Consider the following 21,380-nt stretch of genomic DNA (forward strand, 5'->3'; position numbering starts at 1 on the left):
TTCAAAGTGTGCTTCATTAAATGTAGAAATTATTCCTTGTTGTTCTAAGTTTTTTATTTTCTTTATGCTTATATGTTCAAGTCTTTTATGCCATACATTTATATCAATGTTAAAGACACAATCGATATAAGCGAAAAGTGATTCTTTATTGTCACAACTTAAACATACAATGTTCTTTTACAAAAGTTCCTCCAAATAGGACTCTTCTTTGTTTTCCTATTGTGACTTTCCCGAAAATGAATCTGACTTCAAAACCTTTCCCAGTCAAAGCCGGGACAGAAACTAAGTTCCTCCTCATTGAGGGTACATAAAGAACTTCATTAAGGACACTTGTTTCACCTACATTAAGTCTATAAGACCCAATTCTACGTACATAACCTAATTCTTTCATGTTTAAAGATCCATTTGTAGTTTTATCTATGTGTCGGGTTGCTCCAGAATCAACCCACCATCCTGAGAGTTCCTCGTTTGCAAATAAGCATTCAAACACCACGCAGACAACTTCTTTATTATCCAGTCTTCTTTTGTTGTTCTATTTCCCATACTGTCCAGTGTTTCTGTTGAAGGTCTTCGTCCTGCAGTTTCTTTGGATGTGTCCTATCTTCCCGCATTTGAAGCACTTTACTTGAGGTCCAATTATCTGAGGCCTTCTGGAGTTGATATCCTATCCTTTATTGAACCTATTGTTTCCTTTTCCTTTAAAAGTTATTGTTGTTCTTTTTAAAGGGTACTTGATTGTTGGATGGGACATCTTGAGCTATCATGAGTTCTGACTTTTTGTCATTGACCATGTGTTCTTGCTCTATCGCCAGTTGCAGAGGTAACTCATTTAGGTTTAGACTTTTAGTATTCAGCCTAAGTGTTGTGGTTACCATCCTCTAAGATACAGACAGACTATTTAAGATGGTTGAGATTTGCATTCTGTCAGGTATCACGTTTCCAGCTATTGCTAAGTCTTTTGCCATGACCAACATATGGTTTACATGATCTACCACGTTGTATGACTCTTTTATTTTATATGAATTGTATTGTTCTAAGAGGAGTTGTACATGTACTTCAGATGTAGTATTATATTTAGACCCAACTGCTTTCATTATTTCATTTGTTGTTTTGTAGTCTTCAAAAACTCTAATCAGGTTATTATCCATACAAGTCAACATAATAGTTTTAGCTATAAGATCATCTCTTAAGTATTTTTCATATTTTTCTTTCTCCTCTTTTGACACTATTTCTCCAGGATTTTGTATTTGTTTGTGTAAAACATATTCCAAACCCTCAAGCGTAAGAGCTAAGGGTATTCTTATTTTTCAAATTGAGAAATTCGTTTCATTTAGCTTGTTGGTTTTGGCAAGTTCAGAAGCATACACATGACTAGTCATCCTATCTTGTTGTATTTTATTTATAGTAATTTATTTATTTTAAATATTTTTTTATTAAGACACAAAAAATAGACCACGAGTCAGTTTTAGCCTATAAAGAATTATAAAAAAAAACAACCTTTAGCAAGAATTATTAAAAAAAAAACTAACACTAAAATAGAAAACCTGTTTCTGTAAATTTAATAATCTCAAGCCTTTAAATGAAATTTTGATAAAATCACACACGCAACCCTCTTTTAGCAAAAAAAGAATAAAAAAAAAGTATGCGGGTTACAATTTAATTTTTAATAACAGTGTTTCTGAATAACCCGCAAAAAAGGAGGGGCTCTGGGTAATTTCTCACCCCAGGGTATAAATACCCTAAAGTCGACTGAAAACTTATTTTTCAGTCAACTTTTCTCTCTCTTCTCTCGAGGGTTCACTGGAGATGCCGAGAGGCTCTTTCGCGTTTTTGGCCAGGGATTCCGGCGAAAAACCTTGCCGTGTGTTTGGGTTGGTGCTTCTGGCTCAGATCTATCTCTGAGAGAAGACCCAAACCAGAACGATGGCCGAACTGCCATCTTTCGGTGTTATCTTTATTTTTCGGTGTTTTCTCAGATGATTTTTTTGGTGTATTTTCTTTTTTGATTTCCCTTTTCAGGAATACCGGTGGATGTCTTCCTTACCAGTTACAGTTTCAGTTGATGACAGAAAAAAGAGAACCAGTTAAAAACTGGGTCCTTTGATAAAATGACAACGGTCGTCGGAAAAGAAGACCGACGACAACAAGGTAAGAATTTTTTTTCTTGTTATTGTTCTTTTATTGTAGTTTACTACAGAAAAAAAAACTTTCACGGATGCAATTATTTTCAGGTAAGCACAAAGATTGAGCGAAAAAAAAATTCAACAACACAGTTTAGGGTCTCTGCTCTTAGAGTCCCTCAAGCGAAAGTAAAGGAAAGAAAAAAATCCTCTGACTGTAAGTTTATAGTCACAAGAAGACAGAGGGCTTCCTGAAGCTCAACTGACCTTTCACGCTTTCCTTGCATGTTTCAAAGAATGAAGGATGTTGCAGACCTCAGAAGATCTAACTCGCTCTGATACCACTGATGTATAGAGTGTGCAGCAGACGATCGAAGCAGCAGGTGAACCGAACAAAGATCTTTGAAAATCAAGAGAAGAGGAAGAAGAAGAAGATCAGATGTTTAAGGCTTTTGTAAGGTTTGCTTCGAGAGACTTGTGCTGCATTTTTCACACATCAAGTGCTGAGCATGATTTATAATTTTTCATCTCTCGGATTCTCTTTTTGGCTCAGCTATGCAAATAGGTTCAGCGAGATTATTGAAACAGGCATGTGAAAACGGTTTTATAAAAAGTCTTTTTGAAACTTGTTTTTATAATTGCCCAGGCATATTCATGAACGGGCCCATGTTCGTGGATATGCCGAGATGAGCAGATAATGACCACTCATCCCAACAAATCTGATGTCTCCTCGTGGTTTGCTATGTCTATCTAGTTGTGAATATTCTCGTTTCATCTTTGTCGCACACATAACTTGCCGATTCACACTTTTGTTGATCCGTTTTGCTGCGGATAAATATTGCTCTATGTCATAAGAGGACCTTTTGTGCTTCGACGATGATCCAAATACTAAGTCTTACGTGGTGCAACGGTCTCTGATTTACAAAAACTCTACGATCTATAGAACTACTCCTAGCTACGATAGGAAAATCTGATAAAAAAATACAAAAATTAAAGAAAATACTCACAATTCATTCTCGCTTCGACCCTTCGATGAAAAGAAAGAATCGCTGTAAGCAAAGAAGGATACGCGACTTGCACCCGAGGAAGAGCCATAAAGGATTGAGAGGAATCGTAAGTCTACACCGTGGTGTAAGCCACCATTTTTTATTTTCTTTTTCCCTCCTTCGACAGAAGGAAAACCGTCAAGTGATGATATGATGATGCAAGCAACGCCCACGGAAAACCAGCGGTTGATGAACCACAGAGTACCCGTAATTCTGGAAATGGACTCGCGTATCTAAAATTTCAGGTATGGCCTCTGTTTTCTTAAACACTGAGCAGGGCGTCACCCCTGGTAAGCAGAAGCTTGGCGACTCCCTGGGATCTAAGGGTAAGACCCTCAGAGTTTTATGCCAACATAGAGCAGTTAGGTCTTTGCACTTAGGAGCAGTTTCTTTGTGCCAACATAAACAGACACAGTAGTACGATAGGCTGAGCCAGTACGCCTAGGTCTCTGTCATTTAAACTCGGGTTGAACCCAAGGGGCGAGGGGCTTTGGCTGCTAGACAGGCAGCTAAGGTTCAATCGTCATGGACATCACCTCTCCATGCAAGTCAATGCCTAGCATAGGCTAGGAGGATAGGGGTTGTTGTCTTTGTGCCAGTTTCTTCGAGTTCTAAATTCAAAAAAAAGAAAATTAGAATTGATTCATGAGTCAAATTACAATGATGACTTTCATCTTAAGAGTTCAAAACAGGAAGCCAGAAGGAATTAGGTTTTTGTGGCCAGCCAAGCCAAGTCTGCCAACTAACACAACCACCGAAGCAATGTGGCAATAAAAAAATGAGGTCATTTTTTTTATGCAGCAGCAGAGCTGCATGTTTATACCATACTCATCTTGAGAAATGCCAAGATGGGCGGCTGTCAAGCAAGTTGCTACCATGCAACGAAGGTGCATATAATGTGAACACTGAATCTGATTGGGACATGCAACTTGTTGATTAAAGTCATTAGATGGTGCCCCCACAATCAATGTTGTCAGAATCAGATTGAGACCCGAATCAATTTTCAAAGCAATTCAAAGTATCAACCGATTCAAACTCCAATAAGATCTAGCTGAATGGTCCGTTTTTTTTTTTTAGTTTAAAAATTATAAATAACATAAAAAAATATTAAAGAAAAAGGCCGATTCAACCCCCGATTCCAGCTTGAATCCCTTCAAGTTTGCTTGATTTGAGCTTGAATTAGGATTGGATCGGCTGATTTTTTTAAGAGGGCCGAACCGGCCCCTTTATTTAATAGATTTTGGGCCGATTCGATTTGATTCTGAAAGCATTGCCCACATCCATAGTAACAATCATGATGACGATGTCCCTCTGGTCTCTGGTGGGTCAGTCACTGTGTCTGTTCCTGCCCTTCCGTCAGTTATCTAACTTAAACTTCATGACTGGGAAAGGGAAAGAGACATGCCTAATATCTCTTTCATAACAGGTAAGGAAAGGTATGGAATGGTATGTCATGATACTAAGCAAACATCCATAAGATTTGTTGAGACAGGCAAGCTAAGCTTCAAATAGCAAATGGTAAGGTAGGCTGATGCTGCCAACGGGTTGGATATTTGATCCATCATGGTTCATCCTGCCCCAAATAACAAGCAGCTGGGTTTGCATTAGTAGTCGGGTTGTACTCGGTCAAGAAAAATAGAAGCCCTAACCCAAATCATGTATTTTAAAGAGAATTTAAAATATATATCCCATATTTTTAGTTAAAAAAAAACATACAAAATACTTGTGTCAGTCAGATTGGGATGGGTAGCTGACAGAAATCAAAACTCAAAGCTAATCCATGGGGAAAAGGCCCTGTTTCATAGGAACGACAGCCTTTTTCTCACGTTTTGTGGTGAAACAAAATGCCTGTTGGTGATGCCCACATTCCTAACCAAATCAGAACATTCGCACCCTCAACCAGAGTCATCTGTTTCTGTGGGACCTAGATCCAGTTCATGCTATGAAAGATGGATTTCGTCCGATAGTACCAGACTTGAGTCATACCACCCAGACGTGAGGCCCAATTCTGAGTCCGGTATTTCGAGTGCAGATCTTGGTAGGGCCTGTGCTGTTGGATCTGGAACTGGGTCGGACAGATCCAAACTAAAATGCAGTGTACGCGGAGCTACATACTGCCAAGGGCGGGCAAGTGCCCACCCGTTCTTCAAATACCAAATATGAGGGTTTAAGGTGGGCGGTGTTGTGCCCCTCATCTCTCTCTCTCTCTCTCTCTCTCTCTCTCTCTCTCTCTCTATATATATATATATATATATATATATATATATATATATATATATATATATATATATATATATATATATATATATATGAGAACTGAAATATAAGAAGTAGAATACACTTTTTTTTTACCAATCCAACCATGTAGATCTGGTGGGCATGGTGAATTTGTTAGGAATCAACCATTGGATCCCCTATTTTCTATGAAAAATGTGATTTTTAAATGTTTGAATATTTATGAAGATTATGAGCCATTGATTTTAAAACCTTAAAAAAATCATGTTTATGCATCAAAATCGAATGATTCAAGAGCAGGTTCTTATAAAACCAAGCATGTAGATCACATCCATATGGTTAGATTCAAGAGAAAAGAACAAAAAATCTAAAAAAAATAACAGTTCATACATTAATTCTCATATTTTAAGTATATATATATATATATATATATATATATATATATATAAAAAGAAAAACTTGAATACTTAAACAAGCAAAATATGTAAACCATTTTGAACCAATAGGAACCGTCCTATGGATTCCTGTGTAAACCCAATTTCCCTTTCTTCCCCCATTCCCTTCTTTCCTCTTTTTCCTCACCGCCCTTCCTCTACCTCCGCCACTGCCTCCTCGCTGCCCTGTTGCTATGTCGAACGGCTTGTTATTGCCCCTGTCACCACTGATGTATCTTGCCAGACGACCCCTCTCTCTTTGATACTTGGAGAAACAATCTTCTCATGAAGATTATACCATTATTACTTTCTCGGGTTTCAAGAATCAAGTTTACGACTACTCAGATGTTGTGATCCCTGACGCTTTGTACTCCGCTTGCCTTGTTTTGAAAACTTGCGAGGAAGCAACCCCTAAAAGATGTATCGTTCTCGACCAACGTACAAGTATTATGTTGAATGATTGGTCAATTGAGCCGGTATTTAACGGATGTCGGTTCAATGAATAAGTCTCTTTTTCCCTTACTATCCATGGTATTTCACTTTTCTGCCATGTGGTTTCCCTGACGGTTGGCAACAATAAAAGATATCATCCTGGGACCATTTCGAATCATGTTGGAAACTCCTACGACCTACATCTCCTCTCTCACTTCTTGTTTTGAAACAAAAGTTTTTCATCATCGGGCGAATATGGCTTCCGCCTTAGTTTGTGATAGGGTGGGTGGGTCAGGAACACGACTTTTTTGAGGCTCCTCAAACGGTGCAAATAGAAATTGTGCACGAAGTCAATGAAGGGGAATCCTTAGGGGAAAAGAGGAATGATGACTCAAGTACATTACTATCAAGTTGTCATACTTGGGTCCAATGTTGTCAGTATCGGCTGATTCATGACAGAAAATCAACACGATACTAACCCAAATCGGTTATATTTAATAAATGTAAAAATTGTTTAAATTTAAAATGTTAATATTATTTTAATATTATGTAATGGTTTTAACACATGTCACGTTCTGATTGGCACGAAGTATTTCTTACTTGTTTTTTTGCCGATTTAAAACGATTCACTTGAGAATCGGTATCGGGCGGATTCACCTTAATCGTTTGCCAAACGATTCTATTGCCCGTGGATTTGGACAACATTGCTTAAATATTAGGGTTTTTTGCATCTTCACCTTTTTATGAACTATTGCAAATTAATCACTGAGGTTAACATCTGTTATATTTTCTGAAAATAATTGTAAAGGGCTGGTAAACTGACAGTTCTGTCCTTACAGAGGACCATTTTGCAAAACATAAATAAGGTAAAACTAATTTGCAAATCCAAACCAAAATCAAAATATACAACATCTCAAAAAAATTGAACTTATTTATTTCATGAAAAGGAAAAAAAATGCATTCAAAAGCAGAAAACTGAAAAAGACTAACCATGAACCAAGCAAGACCTCATAAAAAGAGTTAACACCGTGGGATTGAGATTAGGCCTCAGAGATACATATACCAATAGGAAGCACATTTATTTTTGGGCACCATTGTTTTCTTTTTTTTCAGACAGAGAAAGCTGAGGTTAGGCAGATCCCTACCAGTTATGCAACCATATACCTTTGGGATTCGAACTTCCAACATCCCAACACAAGGTTTTCTGAACCAGATTCACCCACCACCACCCCTTCTCCCTCTTTCTCCTCCTCGTAGCAGTCTCAATTGGAAGGAAGGGCTTAGTGGGTGAAATATATTTTCAGTTGGTTATCAGTGTTTTTTTAGGCTTCTTCTTGGTGGGCTTGCTGGTTTCAGGCCTTCGACCACCAACATGGTGTTAGTTCTGAAGCGGTTGGTGATAGCCACCTTTAATTTGTTGGAGGCCTTCACATCCATCCTTCTCAAAACTTGCAATACTTTTGTATAGTCACTAGAATATGATAACTAATGTCCCAACCGTGATTTTCATGGATTTTTGTTCTTTTCTCTTGAAACTAATTATAAGAACCAGTTATTGAATCATCTGATCTAAACAGGATTTTTTTTAAGGCTTTAAAATCAATGACTCATAATCTTCATAAATATTCAAGCATTCTAAAATTACATTTTATCATAAAAAATACATAATCCAATGGTTGATTCCTAAGAAATTCACCATGCCAAGCACAACCACATTGTTGAATTTGCAAAAAAAAATGCTGAAAATACTCGTTATATATATATATATATATATATATAGAGAGAGAGAGAGAGAGATTGCAAAGGGTTGTTGGGAGAAAACCCCTATAGGTAGAGAGTACATAATAGTCATTTTACATGACATTTAACCATAGTTATTGTTTGACCCTGGTTAGTTTGACACCATCTTAACAGACAAACCATTTGAAACTAACGGTGAAAAAAGGTGAGGACCAATTTGCAAAATTGCATAAGGCATGGTCTGATTTGTAAATCGCTCAAAAGATGAGGACCATTTTGCAAAAAAGAATCCTAAATATTATTTGAGTTCGAACCCGATTAACATGTGGGTCAGGTTTGAGTTATAATTTGTCAGATATCATGACACTACCTTGCAAACCCAAGTATTTTGTATGTGTCTTTTAAGTAAAATCATATAATTTAGATGCTTTAAAATATGGGGTTGGGTTCGGACTTATTTGGGTGGGTTCAGGCGCACCTTGATGGGTCACCACCATCCATCATCATGACATCACCATGGCTATCAGGCATTGGGTCAAATTTCAAGTTTGGTTTATAAAATTTTAAACCAAACCTTTCTCATAATGAACCCGAGTTAAATGAGCCGAGTTCAAGCTTAGTTGTTTATAAAAAAAATACATTGGTTTAGAGCTGAAAGAAATAAGAATACAAAAAAAAAAAATACATGTAAATCATAGGATATCAAAAGCAATTTGCAAATGTCTTATGTAATTCAGCCAACTTGGATTGTGTATTTTATCAAGAAACTTCATTTACTTCCACTGGTTATGTCCAGGAGTTTCTCCTCAAGTAAACAGTTCGCAAAGAACCCGGGTCGAATGAGATAGCTGGATGGTTAAATCACACTTTTATAACTGAGGGGTCTTGGGTTCAAATAATGAGGTATATCGCAACAACTAACAAATCATGTGGTGATACCAACGTTCTTGAAGCGTTCACAAAATTTGTGCAATGTGCTTTCCCTACGGACAGGTAAAAGACTTCCCAATATGCTCCCTCCAAAATCAGGAAAAGTTTCACATCCCTCAAGAGCATTCACCTTACCCCAATCACCAACCTTGACAGGGTACTTGAGAAGATGGCCCCTCATTTCTGTCACCTCTTCCGCCACATACTGTTTCCAGTTCATCTCTGCCAGCTCCTTGACTTTTTTTACACATCCCAGAGACTCTGGACGTGCAAAACAATCCTCCACGCACCCCATATGCTCGGCCCAAAGTGACATTCTGTAGCCATAAACCTACAGGCACGAAATCGATCAATTATATGCCAAAAAACATGAAAGAGTATGAATGTTTGAATTTTTTAATAAATTTTTCTCTTCCATGGAAAAATGTTTCAATAATGACAGAATTTCACAGAGGGCATGTTGAAGAATTTTGTGTTTGTCATTCCAATTGCAATAAGATGCTGCATGCTAAATGTGTTTTAGATTCTCTAACCCTTGTCTTAGAGAAGCAATCTGGTCATGTGGTAGGATTGAAGATTCAATTGTATATTCTGACAAGTTCAGTTTGTCACAAAATGGCAGTTCATCTTGCTTATTTTTATAGGATATAGTTCAACTTTACCTGCCCACGTGGATTAGTTTGCCCTCTTGACCACGTATGGCGCCCCTGGAATGCACCAATTCCAATTTCAGTGTCTCTACTGCCATCCAATGAGCGTTGGTTGATATTGGCAGATCCCACAATTACATACTCATCATCCACTATCATGCCTTTAGAGTGCACATAGATCATGAAGCGCCGATTTTTCTGAGCAAGTTGCTAGATTAACAACAGACTTGTTTGAGTCACTTTTCATGGATCAGAGTAGAATCAAGGAAGATAAAAATAATCACAATAAAACATGATTTTCCAAAACCATCAAAATATAAGTGACCATCGCATCAGACCATCCATTATTGGATCATGAATCATAAAGTTCTGATTAAGTAAGCCACAGGGGAGTTACAAAAAAAGTAAGAAAAGACAATTGGAACAGGAAAAAACTGTACTCACCGCAGACACATCTTCATCAGAAGCAGCATTTTGGTCCACCATCTCATGAATGCTTGCTGCAGATGCACTTGCATAAGAAGAAACGTTTTGGTCTACCATCTCACGATTACCAAGGCAAAAGAAAAGCAAGTAATCCTCAGGCTTATATGTCTTCTCAAGTCCTGCAGCTTCCAAAGCTTTGTAGATTGTCTCATACATCATTTGCATAGTCTCATGCTGCAGATATCAATAGAAGAACTAGACTATAGCATTTCACTTGGAAACAGCCAATGAGCGTCAAGCTCATGGATTATAAGATACTCAGAACATTTGAAATCACAGAAGAAAATCTGAACTCATTTTTCCAAGGATCTTGGGAAAAACACAACATGATCATAAGATAATATAGGCATATTTTCATTTTTCAAAATGAAAGCATATTTTATATTATCATAATGATTGAAGATATTGGTGTCATTTTTTACAAATTCAGACATACCGAATCTCACCTGCCAAAAGAGAATCCGCTGCACAGAAATGTCTTTTGGCTTACCCTCAGGCCACATTGGAATAACAATATATGCTGCAAATCTTTCGTTTGATTCAATTTTGCTTGCTATTTTAAGAGCAATTTCCATAGGTATTAGATTGAAGGCATCTGCAATGATAAGAAGCTTTTTAATAGCTAAGAATGTAAAATTTGGGAAGTTAATGTGCATTTTTCAAAACCTTTTTCACCTGTAAGATGAAAAGATACATCTCCACGTCTACAAGACAAAAAGGATGAATAACCAAAAATGGGCCCAAGTAATAAAACAATGACTTAATGAATCCTAATCAAGATGAAATAGAAACATAAAGGATCCAAAATCAGGCAAAGAATGTTCTGGTTCTCGTCCCATGTGGCTCCATAATCAGGTAAAGATATACAATAGGATTTGTGGTACAATAAATATATAACACAATCTGTTCTAGCTTTTCATATAAAAACCAATAAGAATTCATTTGTTTCAGTAGGCCAGCATCATAGACCCTCAGATTAGACCCTGATCCAATATTCCACTATGAGACCTGAGTCAGAAGGGGATCTAAGGCTGGACATACTTTACAAAAGTTAACATTGTTTGGTCCACCGGTCAAGAATGACCCAGTCCCTGCCCACCCATTTGCATCCTTAATAATCATACCTTTTTCATAGTGCAAAGGCCAGTTGTATGAGGATCCAATGAAGTACTGGTTCTCAATATAAATAAAATGTTGTGCAGCCCGAATAGCCTCAATATATGCCAAATGCATGCTCATATCAATCACCATATTTTTTCCAGCAACTAGGTTCTGCCAAATAAAACAGAATGAATAAGTTCACAGATCTAAGATATCAGAAAACCAATCCAAAAAAATAACTATCCTCTGACTCTGCTGGGAGCTGTTTTCAGATCTTCAGGAAATCCTTTCACCGAGTTTGAATCAATTGAACGGAAAATCTACATGTTAATAAAAGCCCAAAATTATCATCTATACGTAAAGTTAATGTGCTCTATTAATGTTCTTTTTCTATTGGAAACATTTAAATTTTGAACTTGAATGAGAATTCACCTGCACTTGCCAATCCTCTGCTTCATTTGCACGCAATTGTGCAGCATCCTGCAAGCTTAAGATATCAGGGATTGCTGCAAGGTCCAGCAAAGCATCATCTTCAGAATGTAACAGTCTTGTAAGTGCTCGGCGCTCTGAAGCTTTAGTCCAGCGCTCTTGAAAGTTGGTAAGGATGTCATATGCAGCTGGGCCATCTATTCTGCAATGCAAATCATGCCATGGTTGCCTTGGGCCATTTATATTTGGCTGTAAAGATAGCACATTAGTAGAGAAATAATTATCCACTGTACAAAAAAGAACATATCAACAGTCTGCCTTGCAAAGTAGTTTTTTGTCACACTTGAGACGGACCTCCATAAATTTTGGTTATCCATATGGCTATAATGGCCCCTCGTAGTTAGGGCTATAAACAGATTGAATCCATAATGGATGCTAGCCTGACCCAGGCCTAGCTAGCTATAAGATGGTCATTGAAAGAGTGAATCTAGTTAATTTTCAGGTCAGATCCAGATCAATTCAAAATTTACATGGTTTCAGGTTGTGAGATATTTAATTGATCATGCATAAATTTTGCATTCTATACAGATATTTCTATGCATGATCCATCGAAAAAAGGCATTAAAAACTCATTCTTATCAATGTTTTTGAGAAACTGCTCTAAAATCAAAATAAAGTTGAAAACGCCAATTTTCAAATCTTTCTTGTGTTTTTCAGTGTTTTGATTAGTTTAGGACTTTTTAGGCTGTAGTTTAATTAGTTTATGAATTCCAACTAACATTTTCCATCTTGTTTAGAAATCACTTTTTATGAAACACGTTTTTAGATGAGGGTAGTTTTTAGAATTTTTAAAACTTAGTTTGACCTTTTTAGAAATTTTAGTTTTAACCTAGATTTACAATATAAAAACATCTTTTTCAGCAAAGGGGGGCATCTCCCTCTTGAGAAAACACGCCCTCTTCTCTCTCTCCCTCCTCTTCGTTCCCAACTGATTCTCCCTTTTGCTCTTCTTCTTTCTTCCCCATTCTCTTCTTGCTTCTAATCCCTTTTGGCGCCGGTTCTTCTTGTTCCTATCGTCGGAGGCACGTACAACTTGAAGGAAAGATCATTTCTTCTTCTCAACCCCTCCATCGGAGGCGAATTGTGAGGTTTTCTTCTTCTCCCCCGTCTCTCCATACATTATTATTTAGATTAGCTTTTATTTATCCCGTAGAATACATGCATCATATTTCATCATGGCATATAGTATAGTTTAATCTTCATATATTTATTGCATTTAGTTTAGATTGCTTGTTTTTATTCATTGCAAAAAGAAAAAGAAAAAAAATATAGATATCATATCTAGCATTGCATATAGCGTAGTTTAGTTTTTGTCGTGTCATTGCATGCAAGCTAACATAGATCGTTAGTTGTAGAATAGTTTCTTTTTATGAGTTTCGTGATTTTAAAATAATTTAGGTTTAGATTTAGGTTTAAATCAATTTAGATTAGTTTCTTTAATTTGGTATTTATTGAATTAATTAATTCCAATTCTTTTTAATTAATCAATTTAGGGTTTTTGTTATCTTTTTTATTTTTATTATTTTCGGTAGATAGATCTGAATATTGTCTGATTATTTCCATTAATAGGTAGTTTGTGCATTGATTAAATCACGTCTTTCAATGTTAGTTAACATTTGTGTTAGTTTCTCAGTAGTTAGTTGGTAATATTTAATTCCAGAATTTATTTTTAGTAACTAGATTAGAATTTAGTTGTTAATTCATCCATTATCGTTTTTAAATAGTTTTTAATTTTAGCCGATATAGATAATTTGTCATTATTCTTTTTTATTAGCCATTTTAATTCATGTTTTTAATTTCTGTTTTCAGTCAATTAGATCAGGATTAATTTCATTAGATTAATTGAATTTGTTAAAAATTAGTTTAGGATTAACTTAGTTTAGCCAAATTCCTTTTATTGCAATTATCGGTTTTAGTAGAATAGTTATATTCTTTTCTTAAATCACGTTTTGCTGTAGAAGGGTAGTTTAAATCCCACAACTAGAGTTAGATTTAATTGAGTCACGTTAATTTTAGTTAGTTGTTAATTTGATAGCTTAATTAAATTAGATTTAGCTAATTAAAACATTAGCCGATTTTTGTTCTTCTTCTTTCTATTCATGAATAGTTAGATAGGTTAGTTAGGTATTCTTTATTAATTATTTTAAAGTTCGTACAACTATTAGTTAGTTATTGATTTAGTAATATTGTTAGTTGACATGTTAGTCTTTGATCTCTTGAATTCTTAGTTATTTGGTTAGTCTTCATTTTCTTTGTTTGGTAGTAGTTAATTAGAAATCATAGTTAATAAGTTCCAGATTTTATTTATTTAGTTTACACTTCCGTACAGTGGTTAGAGTAGTGGTTAAATATTAGTTTGTTAGTTTATTATTTCTTGTCAATTAGCTTAATAGGTAGTTTCATTTCTTGTAATTCGGTTAGCTTGTTTTTTTGCTTTCTTAGTTAGTTTGTTTTAATTCATTTTAAGATTAGTTAGTTTGTTAAGTTAATTGTTACATGTTAGTTTCTTTCTTGTTTTTATTTAGTTAGTTTGGTATATAGTTGGTTACATAGTTTGTTAATTAGTTAGTTTAGTTGTTACATGTTAGTTAATTGTTATAAGTTTGTTATAGTTTGTTAAATTAGTTTCTTGCTATGTCACATGGTGCGGGTGCGGGTACGAGTGCGACACGGGTGTAGAGCAATTTCAAAATTTTTAGACACGGGGACACGACTATATATATATATATATATATATATATATATATATATATATATATATATATATATAACAATAATAAGATTATAAATTTTAAAACAATAAGTTGACCGGTCAAAGTTGACAACATATATATATATATAACAATAATAACAATAAATATATATATATAACAATCATAAATGGACAAAAATAGACTTGGTCAAAGTTGACCGAGTCCAAAATTAATTTTAATAAATGGACAAAAATAGACTCAGTCAAAGTTGATCGAGTCCAAAACATGGGCGAACTCGGCCCCGGTGCGTTGACCGAGTCCGACACTTCGTTGATCATGTCCGCCCCGTGTCCGAAGCCGCACCCGTGTCGGGTACGGGCGACGCGGGTGCGTCGACCTTTTAGCCGAGTCCGTGTGACATAGGTTTCTTGCTTTTCTTGTTTGAAATATTAGATTTTGGTATAGTTTCTTTACTTTGTTCTGCTCGTTTTGTATTTTTTTTTTTTTGCAGGGAAGCGGTTGGACGTGCGATAGGCCCGCAAAAGTACTCCTGAAGAGCTCTCTGAGGTCTCTCAAAGGTCTCATGAAAGTCCCTAAAAGGCCCCTCAAAGAGCCCTCAGAAGAGCCAAAACCTTTTAAGAGTGAAAAACTAAAAGCCTTTTGTAGCATCCTTAGGTCAAAGGGAAGCAGTGAAGATCAAAGGGACTAGAAGCTCAAGCAACTGAAGACCCCTTTTTCTTTTCTTTTAGATTAGGGTTATTTATTTCATTAATTTGGGTTTGTAATAAGGCCATTTATTATTTTTGAGCTCTCTGCAAGAAGGTAACACATTGTAATAGCTAGTTACTTTTATTTAATTTTTTTTAAAGGCAATAAAGCTTGTCATTCTGTGAAATACAAAGTTTCTTCTCCTGTTTCCTGAGTTCGACCCGGATCTCACCCTAGTGTGAGCCGATTTTTATTATTTGGTGTCTGGCTTTCACAAAATGTTTTTATCAAAAATATATCTTTAAAAACTTATTTCATAAAACTTACACTACTAATCTAACACAATCTGGACTCAGACCCATTCATTTAGTTAAATATGTAAGGAGCAAAAAATGTAGGCAAACACCACAGTACTTCAAGTTTTAATAAAACATTATCGATATAATTTTTATATCCTCTTTTTGTCCTGGCTTTGGATCATGACATATTTGAGACTATCTGATCCAATTCTGAACGTAGCCACACTTGGTTGGTTCATATTATGGTTGACCTTGGTCTGAACTATATGCTACCAGTTGACAGGTAATATAACAAAGACCAAACACCATCTGTATAAAATATATATGCATGACATGAGAAGCATAATCAGCACAGAAGCAGAGTTACAGATTTTCAAATAAGCTATACACTATGTCACAGGGACTCTCCAACTAGGTGCCGCACCCGCACCTGATGCGGTCAACCTGACCCTGGGTGCAGTCAATGCACCCAGGGTCATTTATGTCCAACTTTTGGACTTTATATATATATATATATATATATATATATATATATATTTATTTTTTTTTGCCGCAACCCCGCACCCAAGCTTTTTGAAAGTGCCGTGCACCCGCACCCATGTGACATAGGCTATACATGGGCTTTGGTAGGCGAATACTCCAGAAATGGAATTTGAAATCAAGATGCACATAAAAATTCATGTATTAAAAATATAAATTAAGTTACCCGAACCTACCCACTTTCATAATATATAATATGTAAAATAAAAGTAAAGTTGCATATTTGTCCTTAACATGAGGCACATAAACTTATGAAAACAAGAAATTAAGCAATGAATGATGTTTGTACAGAATCTAGACAGATGTAAAAGATGTTGTAACAGTAAGAAGAGAAGGATTTGAGAAAAAAGAGAGGAAAGTTTTACTTGAATAGTTGGGTTCCGATGGTCATCTTTATGCACAGTTTGTAAGGTCTTGAATAAAGGATGTGCAGGAGTATCATATCGCCCATCACATAAGTCAAGGCCTCCAACAAAAGCAACAATTCTTCTCTTATTGTTACCGGAATCACAGTCCACAATCACTGTTTTCTGATGATGTGTATAGATCACTCCATCTTTCTGTTAACAAGAAATAAGAGTAAACTATTAAAATGAGTTCCAACTTGAGAGAAGAAATCAGCAATCTATAAAGTTGAGATAGAAACAGCAAATAAAGCTTATACATCCACAAGAAACAATAAAAACACAGATTTCTAAAGTTATCTCAATTTGACAAGGAATAGAATTCAGTGCTATGGAACTCATGACATGAGGCAAAAGATGATGACTACAACAAGTTGGCCAGACATCCTAGACAACTACAACTGGGGCATTGGCTTCATCCACCTGTGCTACTCAAAGGATTTTATATAGCATAATGATATCTGGTCTTGGTTTGTGATATCCAAAACAAATTTGACAACTGATAGTAAAGCATGTATTGTCATATAACATGACATCCATAAATAATTAACCAAAATAAAAAAGAATGTTAGTAGTAGTTTCACAAAGTCCAGCTCAAACGCACAAAATCTGAAATTGAGTATGATCTACATCTTTATCAGTGACAAATCTCATTCAGACTAGTGCAGGCACACACTTGCACATACACGCATATATGTACATAAACATATAAGAAATTAATGTATGTAATGCAAACGTGCTAAATGAAACATGCTAAATGGGTTTTTCTGGCCTTTTTTGTTTTAATTTTAAGTTCTGACTGTACAGATGAGATCTGCGTACTTGCTTTCAAAGGGATAAGCTCTTGGACTATGTCACAGGGACTCTCGAACTAGGTGCCGCACCCGTGTCGCACCCGATGCGGTCAACCTAACCCTGAGTGCAGTCAACGCACCCAGGGTCATTTATGTCCAACTTTTGGACTTTATATATATATATATATAATATATATATATATATATATATATATATATATATAATTTTTTATATTTTTGCCGCACCCCGCACCCAAGTTGTTTGAAAGTGCCGCACCCCCGCACCCAAGTTTTTTGAAAGTGCCGCACCCCCGCACCCATGTAACATAGCTCCTGGAGTGGTCGATTCTGACACATGGGTGGATTTTTATAAGGTTCAAAATCTTTGTAAAGTTTCAAGGCTCCAAATATCATTTTTTCATGGAAAACACATGATCTGGGTGTCAATTCCTAATAAATTGACCATGCTGAACACATCTAATGGGTTGGAACTGCAAAAAAAAGCACTGGAAAAGCCGAAAAAACCCATTTAGCATGTTTCTTTCAGCATGTTTGCATCAGTATATATCTACCAGAAAATAATTATTTCTAATGCAAGTCCAAATGGATCAGACGTTGATGAGATGAACCCAACATCAAATGCCGAATAGAACCATTTCTGAGCTATTCAACTCAGAAAATGAGACACATCCCATACATTCTTTTGTCTGTGACATCCAGAATCAAAAGAATCAGATGTCAACTTATACCACAACTATTTGGGAGCAAAACCTGTAGGCCAGATTTTTTACCACGTGAAGATGGCATTTGAGAAGGTGATTTTAAGGCAATAGGGGTCATGTCTGCTGACTTGAACCAGACATCCTCTGATAGTTATGACTAAGAAATTGCATTTACAATTTTAGCATGTCTCATGAACATTTAAGAAACAGTACATTTCCAAAGAAAATTGGCAGTGTAAATTGTCAAAAAAATGACTCATCTATCAAAGAAAGGTCAAACAATCAACCATTATATTAGCAAAATGGTGACCTGTTGCCTGATCCAACTATGATTCTTCTTAGCAATTCTTGGGCAAAGCAATACATGAACTGCTGAATGCTTGAAAAATCTCCGAGTCTCTTCATCATGTGTCTTCATACAAAGATCCTGTTCACAATAAAATCAATGCACAGTCAATAAAAAGAATGAGAAGTATATGGTGGCTCATACTTCAAAGTAATTTACATAATTCAAAATCACATGGGAAGTTCTTACTTGGCTGGGATTATACCTACTAAAAGGAATGACATGCAGAAACATTTTGGTATTCCCAATCTTTCATATGGAAAAAAACCACACAATTTATACAAACAGATGCATCCATGTGTTTATGTTTTATCTCTATTCTTATGTTTTATATTTAGCTACATATATTCACAATATCACTGACATATTACGGGCACATATATTGGTCTTCTCCATGATATTCACATATACATTTCGCGTGTTGTGTGTGTATGAGTACCTGTGCATTTGTGTGCATGCACATACATGTGCGTTGATATGATTCTAATCATTCTTCTTTCTTCCTATTTTTCCTTATATTACTTCAAGACATATTCAAGAAAGCTTGAGGAAAATGTGTCCACAACCAGAGTACATGCCATCGCTGCAGAAACTCCAGCCAATCAATGCCGATAATTCTGTCTAGAATAAGTAGAACAAATTGTAGGATTGCAGTTCCAATTTCACTAGAAAGAAAAAATATATATAGTGAGAAAATTTTCATGAATGTAATTTAAGGCATGTTTGGTTGGGCCTCATGAGAATCACTCTCTCATTCAAATGAGAAAGTGATTCTCATATGGCCCCATTTCTCATGCCCAACCAAACATGAGATTTGGGGCCCATGTGATTTCTAGCCGTGTACCAAAAAGGCTGCAGAGTTGAACGTTGAGGTTTGAGACCCCAACGTTCATCTCCTTCTTCTTGCCTATATGAAGAAGAAGAGGAAGCCACCTGCATATTGCTGGAAAGAGGGAAGGACGCCTGAAGGGGGAGCTTCGCCAAAAAAATCACGAGCCTGTTTTTTTTTTCTTCTTGGTTGATGCAAAATCACCAGAAGGTGGTTGCATGGTGGAGCTCACTGGAATCGAGATTCCGGCGAGCTCCATTGGCCAACGACCGAACAAGGGCAGAGGCCTGGCGAGCCCCTGTTTGGGTCCCCCTCTTTCTATTCGTGTTTTTTTTTATTGTTTGGTGAGCCCCTATTTCGGCCTTGTAGCTCTTTTTTTTTTCTTTTTGCAATGGGTTTTATTGGCTGCCGAGGGAGGAGCTCGCCGGAATCAATATTTCGGCAAGCTCCACCGCCCTCCCTATGATCGAACAGGGGCTCCTGCCGGCGAGCCCTTGTTCAGTCTTCCCATTTTTTTTTTTACTTGCAATTGAGAGGAAGGGGGCAATCAAGCGGGGAGCTCGTCGGAAAACGCCGTTGGCGAGCTCAACACCTCTCTGATAGAGTCTTGCAGCCGTGTCAACCAACAAAAAAAAGATGAATCTCATAGAAATGAGATTCCTTTCCCCACACCAACCAAACCAATCATGAGAATTGGAATCGCATGAGATTCCAAATCACATGATTTTGATTCTCATGAGATTTTTTTTCATTTTTTTTAAAGAGCAGCCAAACATACCTTACCTCAGAAACTAGAACATCCACCCAAATCCAAAAGATAAACAAAAAAAACAACAGTACTTGCCATTCATTAGAACATGATTAGAACCAACAAAAACCAGAAACTACTGTTTTGGCAATACTATTTCAAGGGCTCAAGTGCTTTACCCATTTAATAGGTCCGATGCTCCCAGACCCCGGATCATTCCAAACAAGAAGCAAGACTCTGGTGCCTTCTGTAGACTTGGCCTTGAGAAGTTCACCTAGAGTAAGACCGGAAGCGCCACCCGGTTCCCGAATCAGCCTAACCAGGTGGTACACCGACCATCCCGCAATGTAGACCAGATACCGGGCACTGCTTATTGCATCATAGATATCCTTCCAGCACTTCCTGTGCTCATATAGCAAACCTCCTTCGAGCTCAAGAGATGGAAGACAACCATCAGGAACATGTGCATCCTGATAAAGAGCAACATTCCCACCTTTCCTCAGAGGAAAGTACGCACCGGGCACCCCTCTATAGTCTGGGCCTCCATATCGATGCGAATTCAATTTATCGATGGGAATGTAATGAATAGAAAGTCTTAAAACAGACCCTCGCCCACAGAGCTCACTGCATGATCCAACGATCGGAAACCAACCCTCCACTATCGGCCCCCGATAGATCTGCTCTACAGATACAGATACTCTACCTATAAGTTCCCCACCCACGAAATCCTTGTCCCTGACGTCGAAGTGCACTTCTGCAGCATAATGTGCAGCCGGAACGATAAACTGCTGATTCCAGACCGGGTTTTCATTGTTTCTGATTACAGAGGTATAGGCTACCGCAGCTCTGGATATCTCAACCTTGACGTAGGGGTCACTGGTCATATAATGCTGATGAGGCACAACGCTCTGGACCATATTAGACATGCCCATCTTCTTCAGTTTACGCTTGCATAGATTGGAGACCTGAGCCATGTTCGGGAGGTTCCGAGCTTCTAAGATCCAAATATCAAGGCTTCCATGGAGCAGATACACTCTCAGAGATGAACTCGAAGACGAGGAGTGACTGTGAGCATGAGGTGGATGCAAATATTGATAGCTTCCATGGGAGGAAGACGAACTGTAATAGGAACTTTCCATGTCGGAGCCCGATCAAAACGACGACGATGATCAGAAGAAAAATACGGAGAGTATCCTATTCCTTCTGTCTTCAAGAGAAGAACTAATGTGTGAACCAAGATTTTCATGGATTTTTGTTCTTTTATCTTGAGATGTGATCCACATGTTTGGTTTTATAAGAACTCACTCTTGAATCTTCTGCTGATTTTGTTGCATAAACTAGATTTTTTTAAGGCTTTAAATTCAATGGCTCATAATTTTCATAATTATTCAGTCATTCAAAAATCACATTTCTTCATGGAAAATACACGATCCAGTAGTGGATTCCTAGCAAATTCACCATGCCAAGCATATCCACATGATTGAATTTGCAAAAAAAGTGTTGAAAATGTCATATTTCTAGTTCTCATATTCTAGTTTTCATATTTCAATTCTCATATTTTAGTGACATATACATATATATATATATATATATATATATATATATATATATATATATATATATATATATAGAAA

At 36.7% G+C, this 21,380-nt stretch overlaps 1 protein-coding gene across 1 annotated transcript; it reads right to left on the minus strand.

The window, feature by feature from the left end:
- Nucleotides 1-8,932: 8,932 nt before the first annotated feature.
- On the minus strand, nucleotides 8,933-20,885 carry LOC149840155 (phospholipase D beta 1-like). The gene is made up of 10 exons (XM_090005010.1): nucleotides 19,926-20,885; nucleotides 18,134-18,250; nucleotides 16,269-16,463; nucleotides 11,607-11,852; nucleotides 11,426-11,494; nucleotides 11,198-11,345; nucleotides 10,520-10,668; nucleotides 10,032-10,247; nucleotides 9,600-9,797; nucleotides 8,933-9,268 (listed from the first exon to the last, which is right to left on the minus strand). Exons 1-10 carry the CDS (start codon nucleotides 20,883-20,885, stop codon nucleotides 8,933-8,935), a joined length of 2,634 nt encoding a protein of 877 aa, XP_089861136.1.
- Between the last annotated feature and the right edge of the window lie 495 nt (nucleotides 20,886-21,380).

The sequence above is a fragment of the Nuphar pumila genome, chromosome 4 (genome assembly GCF_984573655.1).
Source record: "Nuphar pumila chromosome 4, dmNupPumi1.hap1.1, whole genome shotgun sequence".
In the NCBI taxonomy this organism is placed as follows: Eukaryota; Viridiplantae; Streptophyta; class Magnoliopsida; order Nymphaeales; family Nymphaeaceae; genus Nuphar; species Nuphar pumila.

Bases quoted from the DNA above. Each gene is read 5' to 3' on its own strand.
- LOC149840155 (XM_090005010.1), bottom strand. From the start codon at position 20,885: ATGGAAAGTTCCTATTACAGTTCGTCTTCCTCCCATGGAAGCTATCAA. The intron at 18,251-19,925 runs GTAAAGCACTTG...TATTGTGAACAG, and splicing joins GCATCGGACCTATTAAATGG to GATCTTTGTATGAAGACACA. The intron at 9,269-9,599 runs GTAAAGTTGAAC...TCGTGCCTGTAG, and splicing joins AAACTAATCCACGTGGGCAG to GTTTATGGCTACAGAATGTC.